The sequence below is a fragment of the Pecten maximus genome, chromosome 4, assembly GCF_902652985.1.
Source record: "Pecten maximus chromosome 4, xPecMax1.1, whole genome shotgun sequence".
NCBI lineage: Eukaryota > Metazoa > Mollusca > Bivalvia > Pectinida > Pectinidae > Pecten > Pecten maximus.
In genome coordinates, this window is record NC_047018.1 from 50484988 (window position 1) to 50499234 (window position 14247).

At 34.0% G+C, this 14247-nt stretch overlaps 1 protein-coding gene across 9 annotated transcripts in view; it reads left to right on the forward strand.

Moving 5' to 3' along the window:
• The window catches only part of LOC117326363 (EF-hand calcium-binding domain-containing protein 7-like), a 44358-nt gene that overhangs the window by 9860 nt on the left and 20251 nt on the right, over positions 1 to 14247 (forward strand). For 4 of the 9 annotated variants that reach the window (XM_033883076.1, XM_033883079.1, XM_033883082.1 and 1 more), the window contains one exon: positions 238 to 294. The exons of the other annotated variants lie outside the window; for them this stretch is intronic. In XM_033883076.1, coding sequence (XP_033738967.1) covers positions 238 to 294 — 57 coding nt within the window. The remainder of the gene's footprint in view (positions 1 to 237; positions 295 to 14247) is intronic. 9 annotated transcript variants of the gene reach the window in all.

The window sequence follows — 14247 nt, forward strand, 5'->3', positions numbered from 1 at the left end:
TTTTTTTTTTTTAATTTTCATTCTTTGTTGGATCTTTCTATTTAGAATTCAGCTAGAATATATACCCTGCATATGTCTCATTTATGTTGTACACTATCAATTTATATAATTCTGGTATTCAATAAGGCTACTTTGACAATTTGTATCTTTATTGGATCTTTGTTTGGCCGCTCAATACCTGGATTAAAACTTACCTGTACAGGTGACATGAGGATTTTGACAAATTGCTTTTCTCAGGTGACGTTGCCTCTATGGGCTCACAGATTTCAGTGAAATCGAATTCATCACAACGCAGTAAGCTATGATATATACATCACCAAACACTGTGTTCCAACTTGGTTTGCAGTTCTAAACAGTATATATACTCCGGTTTGCTTTTCATCCCAATTGTCACTTATTTTTCAGCAATATTTATTATAGATAGATCGCTAATCCATCCTACCTTTGGCACCGTTTTGCAATAGACTGACCCACAAGTTTATACTTACCGTGTGAAATAGTATGTCTTTTATGTACATACTCTAGATCTATATCACTACTGCTTTTAAGCTTTTCATTCCAATGAAATTATGTACCAGCCTGCTTATAATTTATGAACATAATTGCCTTAATACTGACTTAAAGGAATTTATTTTTTCAAAGTATATTCTAAAATTTTGCTAAATTTTATTTTTTTTCCTTATATTATATTTTAACAATTTCAATTTCAGATATATATTTCAAGCTGTCTTGATTTTATGTTTAAATTCTATTTCTATTTTCAAAGATTAATCCTTCCTAAATGAACACTATACCATGTGAGATATACTAACTATTACTTACGTCATACCGTACTTTCAATACCCAAGTTAAATAGTTGGCCTAAAGAAAACATTATGTTGAGCTTTGAACTACCCTCAAACAGTAAGTTATATAAAGGATATTTAACCGTGTCTTCATCGATACCAAATATATTTCACGAGTGCATGGGGCTTATATTTTGCTATTTTTCAGGAGTGCATAGCATGAGTGAAAAATATCAAAATGTTAGCCGTACGAGTGAAATATATTTGGCATATAACTTATTTTGAAAGATACTGTTAGATATTTTGTTTATTACATTTTATAGCAAAATTTACCGGGCAGCTTTAGAGGTCTCCCAGTGTTGTATGTAGGCAGTGCTTTGATTGGTCAAATCAGAAGAAAGAAAACAATTTTCACTTGTGAAAATATCACTTTTGTGCAGGAATGAATAATTTTCAATATTTCACTGGTGAAAATGTAATAAAAAATGTTATCTTCTTGTGGTGAAATGTTTTATTATTAGCAAGAGGTAGTAAGAATAATTTTATACAATCTGTAGGTATACAGACCATTTCTACATTAAAACAAATGTATATGGCTCTAAGGTACAATGTACAATGTATTAATTTCCAACTGATGCCCAAACATCTTAATTTACAGTAACACTCTCCTCTCAGATTCTGATCAACACTTGATCGTAAGAAACCCAGCTTCTAAATTCTGCAGATTAATTCCTTGCTTTTCTTTAATTTTCACCTTAATTAGACATAACTGGTACATTGTATTTAGGTAATATAATGTACATACAAGGTATTGGATGGTATTGTAATACATTGTGTTACACGTACCAATTGGGTATGTGAAAAATTTAAATCTACTCCGATTTGGAACAAAATCAATTTGGAACATCACTGTTATCATACACGTCAGTAAATGTTACAACTGGCATGAAGTAGCTGATCATGGCAATAAAGACAATATTCAAGAAAAAATGAAAATATGTTTGAAAATAAATCACATTTCTCACTACACAACATGCATCATCATATCACAAACATTGTCTTGGTTGTCTGTGGGTCGGAATGATGCTTGCTATGCATATGCTGATGAGGGTCTGCATGTGGTGAAAACAAGAAAATATATAAGATATTTTTTCAGTTCAGTAGATTTGAAATTCAACTGAAATCTAGGGTTTGTACAGTTTCCTTGTATGTTTATCTCCAGTAAAAAGAACACTTTTAGAGGTTGATTTCTTGATTCCTCTCGTTGAAATATTTGCAATTAAAAAAAATATAGATTATAAACATTATCAATTATTTATGGAGAAGACATTCTTCGTCAGTTAATTACTGTAAAGATCGGGTACAATAGCTCACTGATCTTTGTCTGGATTTTGACAGATATTTGATTTGAAATCTTTTCATTTAAAACTTTTAAAACACAGTTAATTGTTATAAATGTATTGTAATGAGTAAGAAAATGAATGTCTTTAAATGTCTCATAGAACGTGTCAACCCATGTTGATGTTAATATGAATTTGTTAATTTACACATATACCGGAAAAGTTAACCTGATTGTTTAAAGTCTAAAATAAAAACCTAAATCAGAAGTTTGTGAAATTCTCAAGGAAATATATTTCACTGAAAATGCATGCAAGGGGAGGTAACTGGGAAAATCAGTCGCGTTTGTCTGATGCACGTGTCAAACATTCCCAACATGTCGATGTCATTAATATCACAAATTGCCAATTAAGGTTTGTATGCAATTTTTGATAATATTGTATGGCTTTGTGTATATATTAGTCAATGACAGGATAGCATCCTCAGAGGTGTAACCCAGCATTTATTAACATAATGTGTTTCTGGTACTAATAAGTACCGATTTGACGCTGCGAATGCAGGTGGTATATCTATTATGGTCCTAAAATTTCGAAATGCTCTTTTGCGATGACTTTTATTCAAAGTGAATTATTAATATTAGAACAGGATTTTCAACATCTTAGTGGTAAAAGTGTAATTAAGATAAACAACTCCAGTGCAGAAATAATTTTCTTTTAAATTTCAGAAAATGGTTAGGAATAAACAAAAAAGTAATTACAAACTTCTGAAACTTAAATTTTTTTTATTATATGAAATAATTAAACTTGTTGAAACAGCTTGGCAGAGCCGAAAATAGTATAAATAGTGAAAAAATGTAATTGCATAATTATAAACTACAAAATATCAAAAAGTATATAGTAATGTTTTATAATGTGTTGGTGTTGAAGCAAAAAGTTTATGCAGTTGTCATGTGCATTTCAAAATGGAATCACTTTATTTATGAAAGTTATTTTGTTATACCATTTTGTATAGTTTTGGCCGCAGTATTACAAAGTGTTTATTCTCTGGTCAAGCTTTCAGTGACCGGCCGCTGTCTGCCATGTCCAGCAAGTCCATGTCTTCTCAGAGATGTAAGGTCAATGCAAATATACTGTATCAGTGCATGACACTGGACATCACTAATGTCAAATGTAATGACACTTCACGTCACTTGTCATAAGCATGACACTGGACATATCACAGGTCGAATGCAGGACACTGGACATCACTGGTCAAATATATGATACTGGACATTACTCAACAGGTCAAATATGATACTGGACATCACTGGTCAAATATATGATACTGGACATCGCGATATCACTGGTCAAATATATGATGTTGGCCATTGACCAATGGTCGAATTGTATGCCACTGGATATCACTGGGCAAATGTATGGCCGTGGACATTGACCAATGGTCGAATGTATGACACTGGACATCACTGGTCAAATATATGACACTGGAATCACTAGTGATATATATGACTTGACATTGACCAATGGTCAAATGTATAGCACTGAACATCACTGGTCACTTTACTTTCACTGGGCACTTGTAATCACTTGGTGTTGTTTTGATATTATATATAACAGCAGTACTACATGGGAGTTTCTGTACCCCTCTCCACTGACTCACCAGGTTTGGGGGCTGACAGATGGATCAATTTGTCTTGCCGTATCAATCACAAAAATATTTGTGTATTCACTTCTGTGTTTAGTATGGTATTCACATTTGTTCAATATACATTTGAATATTTACATTATCAAGAAAATATTTTCATTGAACATTTGGCTCCAAAATTTACTAATTAATGATATAAACCATGTACTGAAAAGCTGAATACGGGTATTCAAACTGAAGTCAGGTACATGTCTTTACTTGATAGTTGAGAATAGATGTATTCACTTGAATATTGAGTGAATTATGTTGAATATATTCAATATGTATTCACTGTGTTTTCAATGAAATCAATGTATTTAATACTGAATTAATTCACCTTGTGTGTTCTATTTGAATATTGAGTGAAGGATTCAAATGTACCCGTATATGTATTGTATAAGTATATAATTCACTTAGATATATGATAAGTACTAGGTATTGATATTAACTTAAATGTTGAAAACTGTGGTGACTGTCATGTAGGTACGAAATACAACTGAAATACAAGTGTTGATATTCACTTAAATATTGAATACAGAGATCTGATAAATCATGTATTCAATCACCTGTTATTGCTATCAGTGAAAGATGGAGGACGTTTATATATTTGAGGGATTGGGGTGCTATCATCTTGAGGTGGTGGCCAGGAGGTGGACATCTTTCTTGTTAGTCGGGGGATGTGTATATCTTTGGGGATGGGGGATGATATGATATTTGTTGGTGATGATTCTTAAATGTCTGAGGTCTGGGGATGCAAACATAGTATGTGGATTGAAAAAAGTGAATAATAACTTTGGAGTTGATGACTTAAAACTCTTTAAAAGGTTATACTGGATCAAATCAACATCAAAGTTTATACTGTATACTTCAGCATCGACTAGTAGAATGATGGGGTCATCCTCCTCCCTACGGTCAGAATCGGTGAAAACAGCAGAACGTAAGACTACAGAGGCTATCACATTGTAATGCTTCACGGCTTGTCACCTGGTGGCTGGTATATATTGTAGGAGGAGAAATATCAAAATGCTTGTCATATACAAAGCTTCTTATAGCTCTTCAATTGGCACAATGATGGAACAAATGCTTATGAAGGAAATTGAATGGTGCAATATCCCTCGTCCATCAATACATCCATCTATCTATCCAGTCCATCTATCTATCCATACCGGCCAATTCTGTCTATTTATCCATCTATCCTATCCATCCATCAAGCTACAAATCAAATATATAACTGATTAAATCCCAATGAAAATGTTTAAGGTAACAGCTGAGAAAGGAGTGGTATGAATTTTCATCATATCAATGACCTTGACCTACTTTCAAGGTCACAGGGGTCAAATATTGTTAACAACCATCTAATAACATTATTTGATTACCCAAAATCTACTGAAGTGATTACATCTGTGTTAATGTCAGCAATCAAGGGCTAGAAATTTAAATCTTTAATTTTCAATGTCATTTTTGAGTGCTGACGAGGCTGCCATGGGGTCAAAGGTGAACTTGGTGTATAGAATTGGTATTTTTTTTGTTTTTGTTTTTGTTTTTATCTTTTTCTCAAATTCTTGAAGACCCTGATCTAGGAATCATTTAGCCAGTAGATAAGTGGAATAGATCAAATGTTATCTATTAGTAAGTTTCTTCATATAATATTGTATCTTTGACCTATATCTACTTTCAAGGTCAAAGGTTTCAAATACTGCATTTTCTAAAGAATCGTATATAAATATATTTTCCATGTGAGTGATACAGGCCCTCTGGGTCTCTTGTTATAAATTCCTTCTATGTCAGTTCACTATTCAACACAGATTTCATTATGACTATGATGTACTTTTCAGCATTGGTTATGGGATTGCTGCAACCTGTTAATGCTGAATGTTTACTGTTGTATATTTCTCTATAAAAATTAAGGTTATTTATTTTACAGACAAAAGGTTATTGTTTGCAGATTCACCAGTTCACTTAAAGCGACTATAACTGTAAAAATCACAGTTGGAACTTATTGTGAGGCGTAATATTCATTTAAATTTTATCATAAAACTAAGGATTTCTCGTTTAATTATGAAAGCTAAAAGTGTCCTCAAAAGTGTTTTATTAATACGTACACTGTACTTGTGCCTAAATCAGTCCAAAACAGCAACATTTGGTAGATTATTACCTACAATGCAAATGTTACTGTTCCTAATTAATCTAAGCAGAATGCTGCGATAGTCATCACTCACACCAATGAGACTCCATTCTGTTCCCACCCCGTTGCGTTGTTTACAAACATTCATCTTAGGAAATTGAACAGTGTTTTAAATCCTGCAAAAAACCCATGTATTTTCAGAACATTTCTTACAACATAACTTTGTGACTATCCGTATCGCTATCTTCAACAGATATTTCACTATAAGTCACGTACCATTTAATGAGCATGAAATCTACAGTTATAGTCGATTTAAGTAAGATTATAATTTAGTACTGATCTGTTAATTACATATTCATATATTTGTTGTTATAATTAAATTAGGTAATATAATTTGTTAAATTTCAATATACAGTAGTTGTATCATTTTCATCTTAAAACATTAAGGACATTGAATTGAGCCACAGCTAAACATTATCAAATGCAGGCAGAGGTTGAATATCTGTAGTTCAATTTAAATCAGTTTTAAATATTTTTTCACTGTGCATGTGCATTGCATGTGTTCAGGATCATGTTAATTGTTCACGAGTCAAAATAACTGAGTACCTGTATTTTACGATTTTTAAAGCCCTAATGTCCTTGATCACGATGAGTTGACTGTATGTTGATTATGTCACTGAAATACATTTGCTTTATGGAGATGGTATTCTTTATACTGCCACACCGGTATTCTGTCACCTGATATTCTTTATACTGCCACACCGGTATTCTGTCACCTGATATTCTTTATACTGCCACACCGGTATTCTGTCACCTGATATTCTTTCTACTGCCACACCGGTATTCTGTCACCTGATATTCTTTCTACTGCCACACCGGTATTCTGTCACCTGATATTCTTTATACTGCCACACCGGTATTCTGTCACCTGATATTCTTTATACTGCCACACTGGTATTCTGTCACCTGATATTCTTTATACTGCCACACCGGTATTCTGTCACCTGATATTCTTTATACTGCCACACTGGTATTCTGTCACCTGATATTCTTTATACTGCCACACCGGTATTCTGCCACCTGATGATCACTTGGTGATTCAATGGGATGGTCTGTGTATAACAAAGTTTGCTGAAGGAAATGCACTTGTTACGCTAAATCAAGGTCACAGGGGTCAAATTTGTTTAAGAATATACTGCATATATACAAATTATTTTGATTAATTGAAAGGCAGTGAATCATCGAAGAATAAAATCTCAGGTGAGGGGTGCAGGTCCATCGGGCCTCTTGTATTGCAGTTCAGCAGAAATAAAATGTTATTTCACTATGATGTTCATCCATAGACTCATCTACTTTGATTCACTTACATTTTGTATAAATTGATATGCAGTTAATCTTTCACAGGGCTAAATTTATAGATTGGTCTTTTCTTTATTAATTATGATATTCTTTGAAGTCTGCTAAACAGTGTACTGTTCATAATAAGCAGTACGTGTTATGATATGAACCAGATTTAAAAAAAAATGTTTATTAACGTACTTTTAATATGGAGAAATTAATGAGATTTAATGATAACAATATCAATTAAGAAAACCATCATTTTATATATCATCAATATCATACTAATAAGTATCAATCATGTCTCATGAAGATTGCTGAAATATTTTACTCAAAATGTTCTAAATTAACTGAAAGATGATGATGAGGATGCTATGGAGGAAATTCCAGAGGCTTTGGAAGAAAGTGACGACGATGACGATATTCAAACATCCATGACCCCATCAGATATCAGACGACACAGCATCAAATCTGCAGGATCATCTTTCAAAACCAGCACAGAGTCGGAAATGGGGTCAAGGACTTCACTAAGGTCATCCAGGGGGTCATCTGCCTATTCTTACAAATCAAGGAGTAAGACGTTTGACTTTTGAGACATCCCCCATTTCTGTTGTTGGCTGACATGTTGGTTTTTTTTCTTCCGATGTTTCACCAATGTTTCACTGATGTTTTCCCCCCTTGTTTACAAAGGTTAATTGTTTCCACCCTGATTGCAGAATCCTCTCATCACTGGTATTAAAATACAAAGGGAGTTGTCGATCGAGATACACATTTTATGTTCTATAGTTGCATGATATTGTTTGACACCAGCAACAGTATTGTGCTGATCCTTGAAAAATTGTTGTTTTGTGCAGAATGAATGTTTCGGCTTTGTTTTGTTCTAATTACATTTCAAGTTCAATTTTCAAGTTTTATTCAAACTTCAGTCCTTGAGTCGATCACAAGTAATATATGTACAGTACATCAAGACACAATATTGCAACGACTGTTTTGTTTCAGACCAAGAAAATTGGCAGAATATAAGAAATTTCAAATTGGTTTTTAAGGAATTGCTTTTTAAGGAATTGCTTTCCATATTCTATGGCCGAGTGGTTAACTTACAGGTGTCCCATAGGCGGTTGGTTTTTCTCCAAATACTCCGGCTTTCTCCAAAACCTGGCCTGTCCTTCAATGACCATGGCTTTTTATAGAACGTTGAACAATATAAACCAAACCAAACTGTAATATTCAAATCAACTTAAATTTTAATTATTGCATTCATTTACATAGTCTATAATTCTCAACAACTACTAAAACAGTTTATTTCTTATACACAAAGAATGTTTTGCGTTTATACATTTTACAAACAGAGATCGAGAAATTAATATTTTGCTTATTTATTAAAACCTAAAACTTAATGTAAGCTTTAAGCACTATACAGGTCCTACATGTACAGCTATTTGTGGTTTACAATGTATTTTTATATGGACTCTACACCTTTTTTGTTACCATATACACGTGTACATATATACTTACTGATCCTACTACAGAAGGCCAGGTTGAAGGGAGTCCTTCCCCCCGAACCAAACAAATCAATACAAGATCGTCAGCCTCCGTAACAGAAATTGCAGAATCAAACAGCGGAGCGGGTATTCGGAAATCATTAACATCACTTTATAAATCAACAGGCTCTGAATTGGAATCTGAAATGCAACATGATAAAAAAAAATCTGCACGGAAACCCAGTGTGAGTGAGGATCTTGATCAAAGCGTTCATCAGACCCTGAATGGATCGTCTGCTTCTTTCTCCCGATCTGTTTCGGCTAGGTCAGCCTCGGTTGTCAAATCGTATGATTCCTTCCTAGAGTCTGAATCGGAACAAGAATCAAGGTATTCTCGGAAGGCTGTCGGTGGTTCATCACCCCATAAATCTATGAACGATGAACACGAATCTGGTGTCCAGACGTCTGTAAGAGGGTCATCAAGCTGTCTTCACAAATCCCTGGAGACCGAGATCGAGGGATCACAAGTCTCTGTAAAATCGAAGAAAGCAGAAAACCCAGTATTCTACGCTGAATCAAGTAAGATGGGCCTATGCTTTTGGTGTTTGCTGTGCAAGACCTGATTCCTGCCAAAGGCCAGTCATCGTGAACGCCCGCTTTTTTGTCGCCTGCCAGATCCCATTTATTATCAACTGATATTTATACCCTTCCGATATCCATCTGTCGTTAGTAATGGTTCTGTTTGAAATCAGGATCATACAGAATTATATATTTCAGAACTATTCCTTATCCTGCTACCAATGATGGCTTTTTAATGAAAATGCTGCTTAGGAGCTTTGAAATTTATTATCCCATAATTCTCATCATTCCATTATCGTCATTATTGGAAATCTGTCGAATGATTTAATTTATACAATAATACAAGTTAAGATGACTTTGAATTGGATTCTTAAAAGACTCTCTGTCACATTGGGGCACCATATTTAGATTTTTTATTCAGTAATTAGTAGAATTATCACAAACTAATTAATGACATACACAGTAGCCGTGTATGTTCAGTTTGATAATTTGAGTGATATAATTTGGTTTGCTGCAGCCTTTGTGGCATGCATAATGTCTTCATTATTCTGTGAAGGTTGCAAGATCATGAATTATCTCCCCTAGATCTGTACGGATGCCATTTATCCAGACTAATACAACTGGATTGAGATTGAGTTATAAAAGAAAACATGAAAAAATTTGGTAAAAGTTCGAACAGATATTCAAGGGATGTATGATTGAATTCACAAGTAAAACCATGATGCTGAATGATTTTTAGATTTTTGGTAATTGTTTTTTTATTATTTGAATATAACTTAACTTTATTCTTTCTCTTATCTGATTGCTCACAGGTAGAATTTCACATTCTGCTTTTGCTATGAAATTTTATAAATCTGAAATAATATCATTTAATTCTTAAAAATATTCAACTATAAAAATGCTAACTATGTAAATTTATTCAACCTGCATAATCTAGTTACCTCCTGTAGGCATACTGCTTCAGACTTTTAAATCATTTGTTCTGCAGGGATGTGCTTGAATACATTTTAATTGATTAAATACTTCTATCACATTATTATGAAATGATGCTGAAAATTAAATATAAGCAATTTTGAAATTAAAATTTTATGCTACAATTGCTACATGTAGAACTGCATGCTTATGACATTGTGGTGATAGTATGTTACATCTGTGTTACAAATGTGTATATGTTAATTATATGTTAAACAATCAACTGTTAATTATAAGATTTGTGTGGAATACACAGAACATTCTAAATACCACTATGAAGACATTATAAGTCATTAATTATAATACAGACTTATTTGACTTCCAGGCAAAACATGTTCAAAAGCCGAATTTATGGTTTGTTGTTTTAAGTTAAATCTTTTCCAGGGCATATTGTTGAACAGTTAAAGACATTTCAAAGAAAATTTTCCAGGGCATATCTGTTGAACAGTTACATGTAAAGATGTTTTAAAGAAACTATATTACACCAATCATTTGTGTTGGTAAGGGAAGAAGGAGAGACAATTACGTGTATGTGTTCATTCATAAAAACAATAGTTCATAATGGTTTGGACAGCTCAAAACAAACTCGGCTTCAAATCTGAGACATATTATATACAATTGGATAAACAGTATATAAATGTGGTGGTTATCAGTAGCTTAATCGTACAATATCAGACACTATCTGAGGACTGGAGATAATTCTTTTCCAAATATACATGTACTTGTATATGTAAGCTATAGATAAGAACCAGCTGCATTGTTAAATCCTAATTTAAAAAAAAGAGGTACTGCTGTTAATTTGGTCAACTTTCCATTTTTTAGGTGACTCAATCAGATTTGAGTGATCGAAGAGAGCAGATTTTGATTCTCTGTAATGTTTTGTTTTTGTAAATAATCTGATCACTGGGATATTTACTTAATTTCTCTCCCACTCCCAACAACAACAACAACAACAACAAAAAACAACAACAACAACAAAAAATCAACAACAAATAAATAAAAACAAAAAATAAAGAAAAAAATAACTAAGAATATACAACTCTGAAAAATAGAGAGAAACAGAATATCTAATTTGTGTGATATTTTCATGAAAAGACAAGAGACATGGAGATGATGATGATGATGAGGATGTTGCTGAGGAGATAGATGAGGAGGAGGAGGTTGTCATGACGTCCTCCAGGAGAAGAAGTAGTGCAGGGCTCTAAAACAGATCTTTCTTCGTCATATAAATCTCGCATCAAAAGCTCGGGTATTTTGTTTATTTGTAAAAAATCTTCTTAAGATAGGGCCATTAAATAGAATAATTGGACTAAATAAATTTCTCTTGTTTTGATGTGGAATGGCTGAAAATTTTATGCATGTGAATAAAATGTGTGTTTCTGTAGGAAATGCAGTAATGTGTGTAAGGTGATAATGCCAAGGTTTATATTTGTGTCTTTATAGAAATAGATTTTTGACAGTATTGATAGCGAAATCAATAATAAAGACTAAAAATCTAGAAAATGTTTATAAGATGATAGATGTTATTTGATTGTCTTCTCGAATATAGTCTTAAATGATTTCCTAAGTAATCAGTGTCATGCATTAGGTTTCAATATGACAATTCTGTAAAATCTTAAGATAAATTCAACATAATAAATATCTGGTTCCTGATCAAAGATTTATTTACAAACATTTGTATCAAATGCGATCTGAAACGTAATGATTATTGCTGAATGATCTATATTTTTGAAATCCACTGTGATAGAAAATTAATTGATATTATTGTGTCATAAGTACATTGATAAAACAATATTTTGTATGATTTCTGTTGAACAGGGGAATTAATTCACGGTTCGCATGCATCTTTAAGATCAGGTATCAGTTTACTTTCTTGTCACTAGATGTGTGACCAGAGTGCGATGAATCTTTTCGGTGGCCTACTCTTGAATGCTTTAAATTTGATCTTTAATTGACAACAAATCTTTTCGTCAATTTTCATTCATTTACAACAAATGATCACAGTTTTAATGTCACAAGTTGCTAATGTTTGATATTCAATACCTCACATTTTTTATTGGAATTTCTGCACCACGGTAAATATCAGACATTGCATCTGGGTTTTGCTGACAATATTGCACTTTACAATTACACTGGTTGGTGCCGGATTCCATTTCTTGCGCTTTTGAAATTAGACTTTTAGAAAGCCATCATTGGCAATAGCCCAATTAAATGATATCTTCATGCTTTTCTGCTTTAAAGGAAATAACACTTTCATGATTTTATTCAACAAGAAATGTGTTTGTTGGAGATAATTGTGCTCTGTGTGAATTATGTTTTTGCTGAAATTGGAAGAAAATCTTACCAATAGTACATATATTTTGCTTAGATTACAGGATTTCTGTCTTAAACCTCTTGTTGTTGTATTTGAGATGTTAAATTGACATTATCTGTGCTTGTAATTGAATCTTTAAGCAAGATTATCTTAAGTAGTCTTGAGAAATGAAAGTGAGTAAAATGCACTTTAGCCCAAAGAAAAATGTTGATACATGTAAATCACACCTACTAGACCTCGATCAACTTCTTTCAAACTGTTATATATAAAGGTTTTTTTTATTCTGTTTCACACAAGTTTCATGACAGCTCTGGGTATTTTCATTGCTCAAAATCAGTTTCGAAGCTCTGGATTTGTCTTTTATTTTGTGCACAAAGAAGAAACAAAAAATTGATACAATGTGCTTATTTATCGAAACACTTGATGTCTTTAATTAGTCTTACACTTCTGACTCCAACATCTCATATGACCATGGCTGTTGGTGTTTCCATGACGTCCCTCCTCATATGACCATGGCTGTTTGTGTTTCCATGACGTCCCTCCTCATATGACCATGGCTGTTGTTGTTTCCATGACGTCCCTCCTCATATGACCATGGCTGTTGGTGTTTCCATGACGTCCCTCCTCATATGACCATGGCTGTTGGTGTTTCCATGACGTCCCTCCTCATATGACCATGGCTTTTGTTGTTTCCATGACGTCCCTCCTCATATGACCATGGCTTTTGTTGTTTCCATGATGTCCCTCCTCATATGACCATGGCTTTTGTTGTTTCCATGACGTCCCTCCTCATATGACCATGGCTGTTGGTGTTTCCATGACGTCCCTCCTCATATGACCATGGCTGTTGGTGTTTCCATGACGTCCCTCCTCATATGACCATGGCTGTTGGTGTTTCCATGACGTCCCTCATCATATGACCATGGCTGTTGGTGTTTCCATGACGTCCCTCCTCATATGACCATGGCTGTTGGTGTTTCCATGATGTCCCTCCTCATATGACCATGGCTGTTGGTGTTTCCATGACGACCCTCCTCATAATGATCCTGGCTTTTGGTGTTTCCATGACGTCCCTCCTCATATGACCATGGCTGTTGGTGTTTCCATGACGACCCTCCTCATATGACCATGGCTGTTGGTGTTTCCATGACGTCCCTCCTCATATGGCCATGGCTTTTGTTGTTTCCATGACGTCCCTCCTCATATGACCATGGCTGTTGGTGTTTCCATGACGTCCCTCCTCATATGATCCTGTCTGTTGGTGTTTCCATGACATCCAACCTCATATGACCCTGAGCACTTTTGGTGTTTTCTTGACACTGTATGACCTTCTCATATTACACTGATGTCATATCATATGACATTAAGCTCATCATATGACATTGATGTTCATGTTAGTGTCTACTTCAGACTGTCATCATCATATGACACTGACATCATCATAACACAATGTCATCATACAACATTGATTTCCTCATATGACATTGACGTCCCCCTTTGATCATGGTTGCTGTTGTCTCCTTGACAATGACATCCTCATATGATACCGATGTCATCATTTGACACTGATGACATATTGCTTCATATGAAACTGACGTCCTCGTATGATGTTGACATCCTCATTTATATGACCCT